Genomic DNA, 19,089 nt, shown 5'->3' on the forward strand with positions numbered 1-19,089 from the left:
GCAAGGAGAAACCCTGTCTCTACTAAAAATACAAAAATTAGCTGGGCATGGTGGCACACGTCTGTAATCCCAGCTACTCGGGAGGCTGAGGCAGGAGAATCACTTAAACCCAGGAGGCAGAGGTTGCGGTGAGCCAAGGTCGCGCCATTGCACTCCAGCCTGGGCTGCAAGAGCGAGACTCCATCTCAAAAAATAAATAAATAAATAAATACATACATACATACATAAATAGTTCCTCCCTTGTAGAGTTTCTGTGATGATTAAATGAGATAAGGCACAGATAGGACTTCACAAAGTGCTTGGTACTCCAAATATGCTAGGGAAGAGGAGGAGGAAGAAGAGAATGAGAGTTCTTAAGTAGAGACCCAATAAATGCAGATATCAGTATCTTTTTTAAATTTGAGTACTATAGTGAATTAGATGGTTTGAATGAGAATATTTTATCCTTAAAGTTTAGCATGCTTATTTAGGTGGCATTTGATGAAAGTAACTGAAATTTTTGAGCTGTAGTACCTTCTAGCTTGATGATTGAATCTCCAGGAATAAATAAAGCTTCTTTCAGTGTGCTAATGAAAACATCATTAAGATAACATTAGTCTCCTAAATAAGACACCTATCATTAAGTATGATTATCGTTCACAATTTAATGGGAAATATTTTAGCATATAGCTGAGCTGGGAAAAGATTATTTAGCCACAAAAAAATACCAACCCATATCAATTAGAGGTAGAAAAAAATCTGTTGTATTTCCTTCTGTGTCTAGAATTACTTCCCATACCAGTTTATGTACCTGTAGTTGTCCAGCCTCTGACAAGTTTCAGAAACTCATAAAGTAACATATCGAAGACATCTTCATATACATGCCACAGTGATAAACATCATATCCTTTGACCAAGATCTAAAACACTCTTAGGCTTTTGGGATATTTTTGCCCTGAAGAAGATAGTGTAGGAAGTTGTCACAGTGAGTATTTTATAAGACACTGCTATTGGACTTGCTAGTAATTAGATATAGTAATGATACGCATATATAGCTATTCAGATCCATAAAAGTGGATGAGATTACTGACTTTTCCCTAGCTTCTACCTCTTCACCCTAGTCAAAGCCACTATCATCCTTTACCTAATCTATTGCAGTAAACAACTGAGTACTAACCTTTTTCTCTGTTTTCACCCCTGGCTACCTAGTCCATTTTCCACACATCAGCCAGAGAGATCATATCATGTCACTCCTCTGCATAATCATAAGCATCGTCAAGCTTCCCATCACAGCCACTACGAGCAACACTCCTTACTCAGTCCTAGGATCTAGACCCTGCTGTGGGCTGCCCCTCCCCCTCCCTCAGTCTATTGCAGTTACTCTGGCCTTTCATCTCTCTGCAAAGACCCAAGCTTATTCTTCCCCAAAACTTGTTTGTTAGCTGTTCCCTCTACCTGGAAACCGCCCCTTTAAGTCTTCCATGGAAGGTTCTTCTGTCACTTAGATTCAACTAAAGTACCATCTCTTTAGGAATACGTTTCCTGACCACACAGTATATTTTTAAATCCGCACATTTTCACTTTGAGGGCCACAATGGGGCTTAGGGCATGTTCTTTGAGAAATATTTACAATTCATGGTATTGTCATCTAAAATAAATTCTTTATTAAATATTACTTAGCATTACTTACTGTTTTCCTATAGATGCTCTGTTTTTTCATGGTGCAACTTAGGCACATACTCACCTATATTTTAATAAAATTGTATCATCTGCATAGAAAACATTCATCGCCTGAAAAAGGTGAGTGTACCTTGCCCAGCAGCCTTGTAGCACAAATTCTAAGACTTCTGTCACTACTTTAGGTAGGATGTTCCATGCTATCATTTATTAAAGACAAATGGAAAACTGAAAAATCCATGTGATATGCTGACTGTTTTTAAATACAGATATGCAAAATTGAATGACTAAAAAGAAAACTCCACAAATAACTATAATGTTCATGAATCAAAATAGATATTCCCAAACCCACAGACACCCTCCTGAGTGAACAAGAATAGCTTTTACAAGTAATCAAGCTTACCTCATAGAATTGAGCAGATTTAGCTCCTTTGTGATACACAGCATAGCACAGAGGTTGTAACTCTGCTTAATTGCTGTATTTACATGTGTCGGGACCTTCAGGGGAGCTGGCAGCTCCCTTGAATTTCCAGCGAGTGGTCATGTGCCTATGTGTTAAACCTCTTAGAAAATAAAAACATACCACCTGCCAGGAGAATTTTAGAGAGGTATTATCTATTTGTGTTTTGACAGTCATATATAGAAGGCTAATTATACTTTTTGATCAGTTTCCATGATCTGATATTCAATATGGGGGATATGATGTACTCTCATCTGCATTTTATCAGTTCTTCTGTGTCAGACTCTCTCAGGAAACGTGTTTTTTTTGGCCTATATTTTCCAAATGTCTGATATTATCCCCCTGACAAACACTGTTTCTGCTTGGCTATTTCAGCACTTCTGTGTAATGGAAAATTTCACAAACACTTGCAAGAAATCTTTGTACCCTTGGTTGTCCGCTACGTGGATCTCATGGAGTCCTCCATCGCCCAGTCAATTCACAGAGGTTTTGAGCAGGAGACATGGCAACCTGTCAAGTAGGTATCTTACCTAGTGTCCGTAGAGCACCTGCCTCTTCAACCTTGACCTTATGATTTTACACATGGCCATCTGTAGTTATCGCTTATGGTGGTCCCTTCCCACGTTGTTTGTTTCTTTACAGGAATATCGCCAACAGTCTTCCCAATGTAGCTCTTCCAAAAGTTCCAAGTCTGCCTCTTAATCTTCCACAGATTCCTAACATTTCTACTCCTTCGTGGATGCCTTCTTTATATGAGTCCACGTGTGTATTCCTCACTTATTTCCTGGTGATGTGTTAGCTGGTGCATGGCCTGGGCTGTGTTCTGCGCAGATGTGTTTAGACTGCATGGCATTTATCATCGTTGGTTGAGGAATACTGCTTTTTTTTAATTTTGAGTTTTTTAAGCTAGTAAGCTAAGCTTAGCATATCTGTAATGAAAGATGTCGATTAAAAAGAAAAAATACACTAGTTTAATGTAGTTCATATGTAATATGTGGGATAGGAATCATTTGGTGACATTCTACCCTAAGTAAATCATTTGGTGACATGGTACCCTAAGTAAAATAACCAGAGTTCTCCTTAAGTATAGGCATTTTGAGGATTCTTAGCTCCAGCTTTATTACTGACCAGATGACTCACCTTGTGCAACTAGAAAACCTTTGGAAGAATGGTTTCAAGAATATAATCTTTTTCTATTTTTATCTCAATCTCAACTTCTAAAAAACAGTACTACATCATGCAGGGAAGGGGTTGTCCTTTCATTGCCAAAACCAGGAAGTTCTTCTTTTGTTCTTTTATTATGCAGTTGGTACATCCTGGTATTTTTCAATAGTTTTTATATCATCAAAAACCATATTAACTTCACATCATGATGAGCTTGCCTATTGCAGAATCAGCAACTAAGAAACACTGAAGTGAACAGGAATGGGCTTTTAAATTGATCAGGTCTGAATTTAGATCTTAGCTTGTTAATTGTAAGTCTTTCTTAACCTGAGCTTTTTCCTCAACTCTAAAACAATTACGACACCTAATTGAAAGATGATGTTTTTGTGATGATTCTTTAAAAAAAAAAAAAAAACTGTATTGAGGCACATCCTAGGCTCTCAATAAATGATTAGTACTATTGGCATATCCGAGGCACCCAGTAAATAATAATTACTACTACTCTACATTGTTGTTTTTCTTATTATTACTATCATCAGGCATCATCATTATAATTTATAATGGTATAGCTTTTAAAACTATACCTCACAGCGATCGGAACCAAGTAATAGTCCTAGTTTACAAATGGGAAAACTTGGGCAGTTACCTGCTTTGCCCAAGATCTCATATGAAATCAACTAGAAAGAATAATCATGAAAGGAAGAAAAATAGCTTCCATTAATTGAGAATTTACTGTGTTTCCAGTACATTGCCAAGTTATTTATCTCATTTAATCTTTATAACAACCTCGTATCATTATCCCCATTTTACAGTTAAGGAAACTAAGTCATAAAGAAACTAAGAAACAAAACTTACCCAATATCTCACAGCAAGTAAGTGACAGAGGCAAAATTTGAACCCAGGTTTGTTTGACTACAGATTCCTCACTCCTGTCATTAATTTGTTCTGCTCTCACAGAACATTGTGTTTAAGAACTTGCTGTTTTTCTACCTGTCTCACCACCAACTGCAAATCCACACCCAGTCAGGTATACACACAATCAAGAAAAGAGATAGGAAAAGACCAAGAAAGAGAATAGCTTGCAAAGTAATATGGCAGTATTTCTCCAAGTTAAACATCATAACTACATTCATAATACTCACTAGGATATTATGTTACATGTGAATTTTTTTTCTTACAGACAAATGCTTTTGGCCATTAGAGTGTGTAAAGTGGTGTCTGTGTGTGCTCAGAAAATTACCTACAAAGTATAATGAACCTAAGTGTATGACTTTTTGTTCTTTTTTATACTGTTTTATAATTTAACTCATTTTCTTCCTAATTTCTCATCTATTTAACACTTGATTTTAGCCAAGAACACTATCATGGGCATTATCCTGTGAAATTTAGTTTTTTGTTAGTACTCTTTTATTAACTTTGGGATTTTTATGAACTCCGAATCCCTTATTGAGGACTCTTTTTTAAAGTATGTTAATCTCAGGACAGAAATAATGACAAATTGGGGCTTTGTAAGTAAAGTGATCGTGCTTTCACCATTCTGGGGAAATTGAAAAATGTTTTTTACAAGTTGATCACCATTATCTTTACCTACCAAGGTTATCAACATTAGGTTCTTTGTCAGAGTGTCCAGAATTACTCATAACATTATGATGTTATTGCCATTTGTTTTTTGAAGTTTGAAACGTAACAAGAAACATTTATCTTTAACATAAAGAATTAAAAATACAACTACTGATTAAATACGAAGAATATAAAAGTAACCATGGTTTTGAAGATACATCCCTGCCTACTAATGCATAAATCATGAAAGGATTGCTCATCCACGTATCTATCTGTATATAAATCTTTATTGGTTTTTTTTTTCTCTAGAAATGAATGCCAGTAAGTTAAGTTTCCTGCTGGCATTTTTAGGAAATTATCTCAGAGTCTATTATTCACATTTGAATTCTTTAATCTGTTAATAATACTTTTAGGAATAGGTCACTGATTAGAAATAATTTTAAAATGAAAAAGCTCTGAATAAATGGCAGGTTATATGTACTAACTCCAGAGAAAGCCTACTCACATTTTTTTCATATATCTGTCTAATTGTAACAAACACTTGTTTTCTTAATTACATTCCCAATTAAACACATTTATTGTCAAGAATCTTACTATAGAATCAAACAGAAGAAAAATATAACCATATTCTCTATAAAGGTTGTCGTATATTATTAGAAAATCTATTTTTAGTAGAATTCTGCCTTTACCAATAGAGATTTTGTTTTATGATGTTTTTCCTTGTCATTGTGTTGTTAAAGAATATATACATTTCAAATAGTTACATTTCTCCAAAGTAAAAAGATTATAAGAAGTAGATTTGCTTCTTTGCCAATTGTATTCAGTTATTGTTAAGACTTAGTTCCTCTAATCCACCAAACTGTACACTGTGGATGTGAAAGGAGATTTTGTTTGGTCTTTTTTTCTCTTAATTGTATTATATATGGCAAAAGGAGAAATAAAGGTAGTGTTTTTTCAACATTTTCACTGTAGAATCAGCATGGTGTTGTCTGGTTCTCTTATTTAATGGTGCATTTGAGGCACTGAATATTAAGGTGAAGAGATTTAAGTGAATAAAGTGCTATGAGAGTGTTCACTGCTTTGCTGTGATTGGTCCTTAGAGAACTTAAATCTGAGGGCATTTTGGCTAGAAAAGGAGATCAGGAGGAATTACTGGCAGAATGAGAAGAGAGAAGCAATGTAGGTTTGTGATAGAGCTTTGATGCTGAGGCCAGGGTGGAGGGCAGAAATAAGTTTTTCATTAGTCAAGAGCAAGAGGTGACTTTTTTTTCTAAGCTAGCTCATTAAGATATATTTAGCTAAATAATGTGGTGCTTTAAACAATTTTTTTTTTAATTTTACTTTAAGTTCTGGGATACATGCACAGAATGTGCAGGTTTGTTGCATAGGTATTTTCCACTGCGATGTTGTAATAAATGAGTTTATTTCTTTAATTTTCTTTTGTAGACTAGAAATACAAATTTGAAGTTAGTGTATGTGAAGCAATTGTTGGAAAGCTGAGAACAAATGAATCATACAGCAGCTTTTTTTTTTTTTTGCTTTTGCTTTTATGCTTTTTATAGTTAAATTTCAATATGTTTTGATGTAGGAATATTTTACTTTCAAAACGTTTGTTTCTGTATTAGCCTATGTACTTGCATAATGGAAAGTAATAGCATGACCCTTTGCCAAAATATTATATCAGTTACCTTCTTACATGGGCTGATAGCACAGTCCTCTAGAGTAATTTCACCATAGTAGTGAATGCTTAGCAAATCTTGACTCCACAGTTAGGTATAAAGAACTGAAATGCATTGTTTTTCTCCATCTTCAGAGCACCCTGAATGTCATTCCTCTGTTAGACCACACCTTGCACTAAGTTGGGTTTTAATAAGCCAGAAAAGGCAAAAAATGAAAATAAAAGATTGCTTCCCTACCTAGCCCATTTTATTTCCAGTACCTGTCTCACCTTTACCTATAATTGAGAAATTCAGGGACCCTATATTCTACACACGTGTAGATAGACAGAAACCACCATGGTGACAGAAGCACATATGCATGAATAACGGCAAAGGTACTGGTTGCTAACATAAGAATTTTCCTGCATAAAACATAATTTTGGGGATTTACAAGAATCTTTATCCTAGTGAACAGTTACAATGTTTGTTCTTATGTACACAATGTAATTTCCTTAGTAAAGTATACGTATCCATTTTACCTCTTTGTATGAAACCCTACCACCATATTTTTTTGTTGTTGTTTTTGTTTTGTTTTGCTTTTTTTGAGACGGAGTCTTGCTCTGTCGCCCAGGCTGGAGTGCAGTGGTGCCCTACCACCATATTTATTTCTATTTTATTCTCCTTGCCCTGCCTTATTAAGAATTGTAAAGGAACAATTAGAAGGCTGAACAAAGAAAATATTGGATCATTCAAGATTTTATATGATTTTTTTTCACTGATGGCAATTGATACAGAAAAGAAAAAACAATGTATTAATGATAAATCTAATTAAAAGGGGGAGTTCATGATGTTCATTTTTCCTTTTTCTTCTAGCAATGGCTCAGCAACATCAGAAGACCTTTTTTGGAAACTTGATGCACTGCAAATGTTTGTCTTTGATCTGCACTGGCCAGAACAGGAATTTGCCCACCACTTAGAGCAAAGACTTAAACTAATGGCCAGTGATATGCTAGAGGCCTGTGTCAAAAGGTAGACATGTATTTTCAAATTGCTGCTTAATGTTCCAGCACCCAAAAATATCACTTTTTATCAAGTACCTAATATATTATTGTCACAACCAAGGTTTCATTATGCACTACTATTCCAACATTTAATGAGCATTAGGTTATCTTGATTAAATTCTGAGGACCCATGTAATTGATGAAATTGGCTGGATACTTTTTTTCAGGTCTCCCAACTATTGCCTTAATCAGTAACATCTATACCATATTAATGGTTTCTTTAGGGCTTATTGTTATCTCTCTGGGAATACTGTGCTTTAAATTCCCAAGGTAATATCTCCTGAGACATATGAAAAAGGTCTGTTATGTTCTGTATGCATTATGTACTGTGTCTGTGTGCTGTGAAATGGCATAGTAAACTCAAAATAGGATCAGCACTATCAGTTGTTCTGGGATTACTATTTTCTGGTATTTTCTGTCCACATCTGATGAGTTCCATCTACCTGCTTACATTCTTTATAACTTAACTGGAAATAAGTTATGAGGCTTTGTATTCTTCCAAATGTGCTTTCATTTTATAATAGTTTTACAAAATCAGCTTTGCATCCTAATTGGTCAAGCATTTTTTTTCCATTGTCCTTGTTCATTATGTATACAAGGACAATATGGAGCCACATATTAGGAAAGCATTCAAACACTGGTTAGGCCAATTGGATATTTCTGAAATCTTGAAACCAAGAAAAAAAAAATCTGTCTTTAGAATAATGTTCAGTGACCCCTTAAGGCAAGGCCCTGGATTAGGTAGTTTAATGTTTTTTAAAAATCATGTTTGATTTTCATGTCTCAAATCTGTGGATTTTCATAGGATACTTCAGCAAAACCAATTCAAATTGCTCATGATGCAGTTTCTTTCAAAACCCTGTCTGCAATTTTAGGTTTTTGAAAGAGAATGTAAGTGACATAAAAGAATTACACATTGTCTGTCGTACATTGATTACGATGTTTAGAGTTTTCTAGATTTGTGCTTATTTTTTTTCTAATTTGGTAAGCCCTCGCATAGAGGATATTTTCTGCTTAAATGCATACAAGTGTGTGATTTTTCTACTTGTAAATTCAGACAATTAATTCAGACAATAACTGAAATTACGAGTTTTTTTCCATTAAATGTGGTACTCTATATATAACAAAAAGCTTCATTTGGGTTGTGATACTGCCTGAGTGACTGGATGAAGCTAGGCTTAATATAAAAATATCACAATCTGATCTTTCGTTGAGACACCTGAAAAGAAAAGCATCCCACCCCTTAGTACCCAAGCACTACCACACTGCTTACTCCTTATTTGCATGTTTTAAATTAGCATCTTATAGAGTTGATTTCACTTTTTACAAGACAGGTGAGGTGTATAGCAGAATTTCTTACTCTGAATTCGTGTTTTAAATACTAGAACAAGAACTGCATTTGAACTCAAGCTACAAAAGGCAAGCAAAACAACTGACTTGCGCATTCCAGCTTCTGTTTGCACTATGTTTAATGTATTAGTCGACGCCAAAAAGCAAAGCACCAAACTCTGTGCCCTGGATGGAGGACAAGAGGTATGTAGAATTTGCCACATGGGGAAAGGAAGCACAGGGTGCCTTGGCATGCGAGATGCTCTTTCCACAAGGCATTCTCTAGATTGGATTGAAAAGACCAAGTTCTCCAGCACCAAATGTTTGATCTTTTCTTTATTATAATAATAGAATGCCCTTTATCCTTTGCTCATGTCGGTTTCTCCTTTTTGATATAAATACGGTCTAAAATTGCATAAGTGGCCATGAATTTTTAGATACAGCTTTTAACAGCTTAAGTGTTGTGTCATTTACATAAACCTTGCTTTTTACAAGCAAATGAGAAATCTGGAAAGCTACCTGTTTTGTTTATCAAATCTAGAGTATTCAGAGTTTGCATCTATAAAAGACACACAAAAAAGTATGAAATAGTTTATTTACACAGTAGTTCCCATTTTAAAAAATTTAGGTAGAAATAGACTTAAAAATCTAGACCTCGTTCTTATCAATAAATATCCTATTCTTTCTATTTGATTTATATTTTGTTTGGTTTTATATTCAGAAGTACAATTTTATTTTACCCCATGATTTTTTGTTGAGAGTGGTGATTGGGTGAAAATTGATTTATTTTTCTTCAATTATCTGTTTAAGTTGACATTTTGTTGCCTTTTTTTCCCATTGTAATTACTTTTTCTTCATTTCTTTATTCTTCCCTTCTGTTCTCTTTCATCATCTTTTTTTTTCCCCCATGGCATGATCCAGTTTGGTAGTCAATGGGTAAGTCTCATTTTTTTTTCTAAAAGCACATTTCATTTGAGTTATTATTTTTGTAAATATGTATTTTTATTTTCATCTTTTCAAATTAGAATTATATGAATTTATTTTCAGATTTTTGGCTTCTGTGTTCGCATATATAAGGCTAACAGCTTACAATAACATAGCAATAGTCCAAAGATTCACTAAACCACTAAATACTTATACCTTAAATAATGACAAGGGGAATGTTTCTCCCGTGTTAGGCTGCAGAATTTATAAACTACTCTTAAAATTTTAAAGATAAAATGATTTAAAACCAAATTAATTCACCTTCTTTTAAATTGAAATCTGAATAGCTATAGGAGCAGAGTGATTACATTTTACAAGCATTTATCTACAGTATACTTTTAATACCAAAAGAATTTCAAGTTTGGAGCTTTAGATGACATATAGCCCCTAAAAACTTGAACCAGAAGTCCAGACCCAAAGTCACTTCATAGAGATGAACCCAATGGTGGATTTCAGTGAGGTACAAGCCCAGTAGTGATACAGTCTTTCCTCCCACTCATGGCCTAGGATGTGACCATCATCAGAGGTAAGGAAGAGGCAGGTCTGTGTCATGAGACTTCTGCCCTCCTCCACAACAGGTCATCATAAAATACCATCCCAGAATCCCTGAGTTACAAGGTTAGAAAAACTTTATGCATAAAGGATTAACTAGTGTTACTTTTTTTTTTTTTTAATTTTTTCCATGAGTCAGAATGTCTTTGTGTCCTGCAGGTAGGTTACATCTTACAAGTCTTACAGTTGACAATTGGGAATCAAATTCAGGGTGATTCTTCCTGGGCTGACAATTCTCATCCAAGCAGAAGGGCTTACTTAACTGTGAAGGTAGATGGGAAGGATTACTACTTGTGAATTCTATACCTATTGCCCCAGATATAGACATTAGCTATTTGGCCATAATTTATATTTATGCATGAATACACAGTTTTATTATTTGAGCAATTCAGCAGGAAAAAAATGTATTTGTAATACCATAGCATACAACCTTACAAATATATCAAGTAGCTGATATGTGTTATAGAATGTTCAGTAATTACCATTCTCTGATCGCTTACAACATGATTTATTATATCTAATTATCTGAATAAGTAGGCAACTGGCTTAGATACCAGTGTTTCCTATTTACCTCCTCATGTTTTTTTAATACCCAGCTGTACGCCTTTGATTGTCTGCCTGAGAATATTATCTTGTTTCTTCATAAACCTATTCTTTTCTCATCTGGTTTGTGGAATCATCTTCCATTGATACTGGGTTTATCCATTTGTTCTTATTTTAACATACACTGCAGTACCTGACATGCAGTAGGCACTTAGTAAATGTTTGCTGAGTGAATGAACAGATTTGTTGTCACGGCTTTAAAAATCCTCCCCTGTAAGAAACAACTTGCTGTAGTACTTAAGAGGAAAAACAGGCACACACACACACACAAATGACGAACATTGTTACATTGTCAAATGATTCTTTACATTAATAGGTGGGTGGTTTTGAAGAGGAATCTACTGCTGTTCATTATGTGTGCACCTGTGCATTCACACCAGAGACAATTAGTTCCCCACAACTTTCACACAATTAACATAGTTCAAAATGTGCAGGTGTAAAACCCATTAGCAACCCTGAAAAAGTGGCAAACAAGAATTTCATTGCAAAAGAATTTTATACTTTGTTTTTTCTCTCCAGTAAACATACTCACATAATTGCATAGACCTTCCCTCTCTATATATGCCAAGATAAGTTTTGGAATTGTTGAAAATTAGTGTATACATTACATATACAGGTGAGTCAGTGAACCCCATTTAAAATAGCAACAAAGTTGTTGAAAAAACTAGATCACTAGACAATTTGGAACCATATAAAAAATATGTACTACATAGTTAAACACGGCAGCAATGTTTTTGCTAAATTATAAATAAATTACCTCTCCAAAATCTCTAGTAAATTTGTTATATTGTCATCGCTTGGATAAAACTTGTGCAACTCCTTCCCCACAGTGCATTCCCTTCTGTGCTTCTAAGTTATGATTCTGTTTTCTTACACGCTACATGATGATGCCAACATGTTCCACTGATGCCCAGAATAGGGTTTAATGGAGTGATTAATGGGTGAATGATCTGCTTATGTGACAGCTATGTGAAATGAGTCAGCAGTCTCAGGCCAGTCCCTCAGGGACAGATGTTCAGATCACAAAACCACCGAAGTGTTTAGGATCTTCATTATCCATAACTGCACAAAAGCAGATGACTACATGGGCTGTAGGCATTCATCAGCCCTCAGAACCACTTCATTCAGTGGTCCCATTAGTTGATGATGAAGGTGAAAACTCATTAATATGGCAATTCAGGGGAGCAAGGGGCCCTACTTGGGCCAATTTTATTCTCAGTTAAATTAAAATGCACCCATTTCTGGAACTAACAATCCAGTACCTTAAAAATATTATATACCCCAAGACAAGGTCCAGAATCTTTTAAGAAAGCTGGAATTCACTGGCATCTAATTAGTCTTCTGAGTGTATTTGTGTAACAACAGTCAGGTGAAGTGGTGCTGTTCACCTGATTGTAGAGAGGCCAGGATTTCGGAATGTGCCTGACCTATGATTTCCCTGGGCTTCAAGAAGTAAGGATTCCTGAATGGTTATTTGAATGTAAGTTCAGAGTCACCTGCTGGGAAAGCAGGCACAGTTTGGCTTTGAGGGCAGATGTGGGGAGACTTAGCTTAAGAATGAATTGAAATCTGACAAAGCCCTAGAATCTAAGATTATCAATCCAACTTGAAGTATTCTAAGAATATTATTTTTTTCTTTTTTTAAATTTCAACTTTTGTTGTAGATAGGGGGGTACATGTGTAGTTTTGTTACACATGGGTATTGCACCCAGGTCCTGAGCTTGGTACTCAATAGGTAGTTTTTCCATCCGTATCTCCCTCCTTCCCTCTCCCCTCTAGTAGTCCACAGTGCCTGTTGTTCCCATGTTTATGTCCATGTGTTCTCAGTGTTTAGCTCCCACTTATAAGTGAGAACATGGAGTATCTGATTTTCTGTTCCTGTGTTAATTTGCTTAGGATTATGGCCTCCAGCTGCATCCATGTGGCTGCAAAGGACATGATTTTGTACTTTTTAATGGCTGTGTAGTATTCCGTGATGTATATGTACCATATTTTCTTTATCTGGTCTACCGTTGATGGACACATAGGTTGATTTCATGTCTTTGCTACTGTGAATAACATGGCAGCCGGGCGCAGTGGCTCAAGCCTGTAATCCCAGCACTTTGGGAGGCCAAGGCAGGCGGATCACGAGGTCAGGAGATCGAGACCATCCTGGCTAACACGGTGAAACCCTCTCTCTACTAAAATACAAAAAACTAGCCAGGCGAGGTGGCGGGCGCCTGTAGTCCCAGCTGCTCGGGAGGCTGAGGCAGGAGAATGGTGGGAACCCGGGAGGCGGAGCTTGCAATGAGCCGAGATCCCACCACTGCACTCCAGCCTGGGCTGGAGAGTGAGACTCCATCTCAAAAAAAAAAAAAAAAAAAAAAAAAAAAACCACGGCAATGAACACACAAATTCAAGTGGTTTTTCTTTTACTTTTGTTTTCGTTTGTTTGGCGTAGTGATCTGTGTTCCTTTGGATATGTACCCAGTAATGGGATTGCTGGGTCAAATGGTAGCTCTGTTTTAAGTTCTTTGAGAAATCTTCAAACTGCTTTCCACAGTGGCTGAATTAATTTACATTCCCACCAACAGTGTATACGCATTACCTTTTCTCAGTATTTTTTATTTTTTTGTCTCCTTCTGTCACCCATGCTGAAGTGCAGTGGCATATTCATAGCTCACTGCAACCTCGAACTCGGGCTCAGGCGATCTTCCCACCTTGACTTCCAAAAGTGCTGGGATTACAGGCATGATCCACCATGCCCAGCCTCTGATAAAAACTTTTTAGGTTTTTATTGTTGGAAACAAAAATGTACCAAATTCTTACAAAAATGTCTGTTATACTAAATGGGGAAAAAAATAAACTATCAATTTTATCTTATAAATGTCTATGCAGATAAACTCTGTTTTTACCTGTGATCTCTTTTTGCATGTTCGTGTTTGTCTTTGAAAGTTATCTGAAAATTTCTAAACAGCTGCTTTTGTGAACTAGTTTAAGCACACCACTGATCTTAGAATGTTTTAAACAACCACTGAACACTCCTGTACCCACCCCAGATGAACACATAATATCCATTGTTATTTTGGCAGTTTTTGACTTGCCTTATTTTAAATGTGTGCACACACAAATATTACTTTCACAGTTAATCATTAATTACATTTATTGACATATTTCAGTTTCTGGTTTCATCCTTGTTCCTTAATTCTACAGCTTCCTTTCATGTTAATTTGTCATTTTCCTGAAATACATCATTTAATAAATCTTTTAGCAAAGATTAAAAAAAAACAGAAAAAGAAAGTTATCTGGGTCCCCGATGAATGACTTTTTCTAGCTGACTTTGTATTACTTGTGTATAGCATATGTGAGTTATAATCTGCAGACTATATATGTAAAATGGGAATTCTCTCATGCGCCTCTACCACCCCCACCACCTGTGCAGCCAGAGCAGATTCTGAAAGTTTCCAGCAGTTGTAATATTAGTGTAAGTCATATCTAATCAGATACATTTACAATAGCAGAATCCCATATTATAGAAATCTGAAAACCTCACACTATTTGGATTTGCCCCTTGGGTATTAAATTTAAGATGTATACTTCTTTCTTTATTCCTTTCTTTTTAATATTGTATGTGTTTGTTTTTGTTCATTCATTCTCATTTTCTCTCCCTCCCTCCTCATCTCTTCCTTTTTTTCTCTTTCTCTCTGCTTATGGCTAGATCAGGTATCAAAGCAAGCAACAATCTACAGGTGTGTATTATAGGAGAATTTAATGGTTCTTATTGTCCCTTGACTTTCACTACTTTTCAAGAAAATGGGTATCAATGACCTCTTTTGTGGCTCATCACTTGTTTTTAAAAGATTTGCCAGAATCAATTCAACCCAAAAGTTTAACATGTAGAAGCTCTGTATTTTATATACGATAGCTTTCTGGTGACATTTGATCACTTTGAGTTCAAAAAATGAAAGTTATGAAAACATAGAAAAACATTGGGGATAAGGCATATTTAGGAAACTGCTTGGAAGTCTGGGTGCCTCAATGCCTGTATGCTTTGGAGCACTTTCCATGTAAGAGGGAAGTGAGATACTTGAAACCCAACTCCTGTATCTCTTTCCTCTTCTACTCCAAAGAGTATCACATGGCATTTCATTTCCTCTTGCTGCATACACTGATCTGGAGTCAGAAGGGTGTGAAACAAGAGTGGCAGAGCGGGAGAGCCAGGCAGAGCTTATTTGCATAAGCTTCTCCATCACACAGTCAGCTGCACAGCTTTCAGCCAGGAGCTGGGGGGCCTTTTTTTGTAAGTGTGTCTGTGGAGGGATTACCCTACCCATCAGCCCATGCACTGGAATTGTTCAACTGGTCTCAGATATGTTCATGTGTGGGCCTGCCTGGCTCAGAAAATTATTAATAATTTAGATTGGATCAGAACTTTAACTGCCAGCCAGCGTTTTCAGGCTCTGTTTCTTCTACCTGTTTTTCTGTCTTCTCTCCCCTTTTCCTTCTCTTCAAGATAGAAACCCACTCTCTATGTTTCAATTCCATTTATCCTCTGGGGAGCACAAATTTGGGAATTGATAACGGCTTTAAGTGAGACAGACGTGCTTTAGTGGGTGCAATATGTGCTCAGAAAATTCCACATTCACACTGATGTGGTTAATTTTAGATCACTCATCATTACGCACTTATATTCACACCCACACACACTCAGACTCACACAGAAAAAGAAAATAATTCAGACACTCCAAAATTATCCTTCCTTTATTTATTATTTATGCAGGTTGATGATAACCACTTGTAGCTGTCGGAACCCTTGGGGAGAGGGGTGGAGTGTCGTTCCTGAGTATTCCAAAGCAGACCTAAGTTGATGTTTTTGTTCTGTGTGGAAACTTTGAGACATGTTTTCAGCACAAAAAAAAAAAAAAATAGCTTTCAAAAACTTACATCTTAAGAAACCATTCAACCAGCAGTGAAGTTGGTCTAATGTTTATATTGACCTGAGTACTTTTACTCTATGCATTTTGTTAGCTGTTCCAAGAAGCCTTGAACCATCAAGATAGGGTTAGTCTTTACAAGTCACATTTTCTGTGAAGTGGCTATTGGGGACAATCAGCTGTCAGATAAATGCTTCTAAAGGAAGAATTACTGTTTAAATGGATGTACCTTCACAAGCCTTGGAAGCCAAAGCTTCTGCTAATTTAAGAATGGAGCCCTCTAGTATTCTCTAAAGAAAAAAAAAAGTCTTTCAGGTTGATTTTAAATACATCTTTTTTTGGTATTTATTTAAAGGCATCTTTTTCATGAGGAAGCGGTAATAAAACTATGGAGAGTGAGTGATGTTTCATTATACCTTTTATGGCCTATTAATTTGTTACCATCTATTCACCTTTGTTGATGAAATTCTAATTTTGCCCTTGCTCGAGCATATTGTAAGAATTGTATAAACTGCTGCTCCCTGTGCTGACAAAAAGGTCCTTTTAGAGTGAACAATTGGGAGCTCATTTTATTTCTAGAGCACATTTAAAATAACTTATGAATGAGAGTTGTCAGACATGAAATGCAGTATTAATTAAATCTTTTTCTAGTCTTTTTGCTTCTCCAGCTAAACCAACCCTTTAGAAAAATACATGGCCACCTTAATTATAGAGGAGAAGACAAAAAGTATCCTTCACATTCCTCTGCCTGAATAAGAATAAGAACTCGATTCATCTAAATAATAACCCCATTAGCTGCTTAACTCAACAGTGCACATGGGAAAATTTTCAAACCACAATGTGAAAAGTGTTGATTGGGTGGATCATTTTCAAGGTTTTGTTCTTTTAATGTTCAAAGTGATCATTTTAAATAAATCCGATAGGTCATAACTAGTAGATTTAGAGCATTTGTGACTGATGACAAAAATTTTGTGTCCATGTCAACTAATGAATTTTTATCTTTTACTATCTAGCAACAGTACCATTCAAAAATAGATGATCTGATCGACAACAGTGTAAAAGAAATCATTTCGCTATTAGTTTCAAAGGTAATGTATTATTTATTCAGCTTTTTAAATCAAAGTGAAAAATAATTTTCAATGGAGAATTTTTAAAATATTTTTGAACATCTAATTGAGAAAAAAATGTAGTTAAAAAGATTAGGGCAGGAAAAAATTAGAATTTTCAGAAAAGTTAGGAGCAAAAAAGGTTAGGAAAAACTTTTGATTGTTTTTTGTATATAATAAATTTTGGCTTTTCCTAAAATTGTTATCATTTTAACACTAACTCTTCTTCCAGTAAAACCTTATTATGTCACATTCATGTTCTCTTGCTATGTAACTCCATAGCAGCTTTGAGTAGCCATCAGTCCTTGAATTTAGCCCATCTTTAGTGGCGACGGCACTAAGGCTGTAGATCTGGTCTCAGAGACAGACAGAGAAAGCTGCAGGGTGACATCTGAGGTCCTCCACGCCCAGGAGTTTCCCAGGATTTCCCATTTGATGCTCAAAATACCTTTGATAAAAGCTATGATCTTTCACTGTATAAGAAGAGATGAAGCAGTGGACGCCTCATTTAGTGATTAGATGATTTAGATTCCCACTAAGGTGTAGCAGACGGTCATGGGTAGCATTTAAGATGGGGGGCTGATAAGGAAAGGAAGAGAGAACATGAGAGCACCGAGAGTTTAAGAGGATGAACAAAGAGAATGGTCATGTTCCTAGAGGTACTTTCCTGTGAGCAGATATATCCCATGCTGTCACAAGGCTTCATCAAAAAGCCCCAAATCAGGCTTCTTCATAAAACAACTGGAAGGATGACAAGAAACAAAGGTAAAACCACTCCCAATTTAATAAACAGACAAAAGACATCCTGTTTAGAAAAGAAAAAAAAAAAAAAACAGAGATGTCACATTAACATGAACAATGTTAATCCTCAATAATTTAAGGAATGCAAAGTGAGCTACAAAATATACTATTTTCTCTAGCAAATTAGCATACATGTTTTTAAAGTAACATTCAGTTTTAGGTGAGGTGAGACACTCACCTTTCCTATATAGGGCAGTATAAATTGTTACAGCTGTTCTGGAAAATAGTTTGGAAATACATCAAGTATATTAATACCTTTTCACCTTTTTCTATTTTGTCATACTAAGATGCACAAAATATATACTATTGGTATTTGCCATATTATGTCTTACCAAAATTTGGAAACAACCTTAATTTCTAATAAGGGAAAAGGTAAAGCAAATTATGGGACATCTGAAAAGGTAAAGCAAATTGTGGGACATCTGTATTAAGAAATGATACTATCAAAGACTATTAATGGTAAATGAAGAGTTTCATAATATAGTATTAAGTGAAAACAGCTGAATATTTAAAAGTATAAAGTATGGTCTGAATTTGTATCTGATAGGAAAAAGACTGTTAGGATAAACACCAGAATGTTAACAGAGCTTTTCTCTGGGTAATGGGAATTTTTTATTGCGTCTTCAATTTTTTTTGTATTTTTCAAATTATCTAGTATCATGTCTTAGAGTGGAAAACAACCACAAAGAAAAACGATGTTAGAATCACACCACCTCACCAGCTTATTTTTGTTCTCCTGATTTTTACCACTGCACCAAATACCTACACATACACATACCTCACACACTCACCAACAAGTGGATAGAGAAAAAAATAATAGGAAAACCATGGAGGGAAGGGGTGAACCACTGGAGAATCAAGCTCTCTGAGGAAGAGCAGTGAGATTTCCACCCTCTGAGGAGCCCAGCACAGCAGCTTGCATCACCACACAGTCAACCCACTACAGTGAAATAAAGTTAACTTTGCACCTTATTCTCTGTGAGGCCTTCAGGGAAATTTTATCGAGATATAACCAACCCATGAACATAGTGCTCATGCGGAAGTTGCCTTTTGTAAGAAGTTTGCATAATTGGCATCATTCAATTACAGGCTAGCTATAGATGGTATAGGGTTAATCAAGCAGTAAAGAAAAAGTCCAACAAGTTTTGCTTTGGGGGTGGGAAGGAAGAGTACAGAGAAGGCAGATGGGGCTGCATGTCATCTCTGCATCCATTTCTGGCAAAGTAAGACACTTAAATTTTTC

The 19,089-nt window shown here is 35.8% G+C and overlaps 1 protein-coding gene across 16 annotated transcripts in view; it reads left to right on the plus strand.

The window, feature by feature from the left end:
- The window catches only part of CADPS2 (calcium dependent secretion activator 2), a 439,469-nt gene that overhangs the window by 361,836 nt on the left and 58,544 nt on the right, over positions 1–19,089 (plus strand). For 7 of the 16 annotated variants that reach the window (XM_031665933.1, XM_031665918.1, XM_031665925.1 and 4 more), the window contains 6 exons: positions 2,491–2,632; positions 2,758–2,877; positions 7,371–7,526; positions 8,944–9,091; positions 9,809–9,823; positions 16,953–17,027. In XM_031665933.1, the coding sequence (XP_031521793.1) occupies positions 2,491–2,632; positions 2,758–2,877; positions 7,371–7,526; positions 8,944–9,091; positions 9,809–9,823; positions 16,953–17,027 (656 nt within the window). The remainder of the gene's footprint in view (positions 1–2,490; positions 2,633–2,757; positions 2,878–7,370; positions 7,527–8,943; positions 9,092–9,808; positions 9,824–16,952; positions 17,028–19,089) is intronic. The other 9 variants (XM_031665926.1, XM_031665927.1, XM_031665930.1 and 6 more) reach the window with 3 other exon arrangements.

Source organism: Papio anubis, chromosome 4 (assembly GCF_008728515.1).
Source record: "Papio anubis isolate 15944 chromosome 4, Panubis1.0, whole genome shotgun sequence".
Classification (NCBI taxonomy): Eukaryota; Metazoa; Chordata; class Mammalia; order Primates; family Cercopithecidae; genus Papio; species Papio anubis.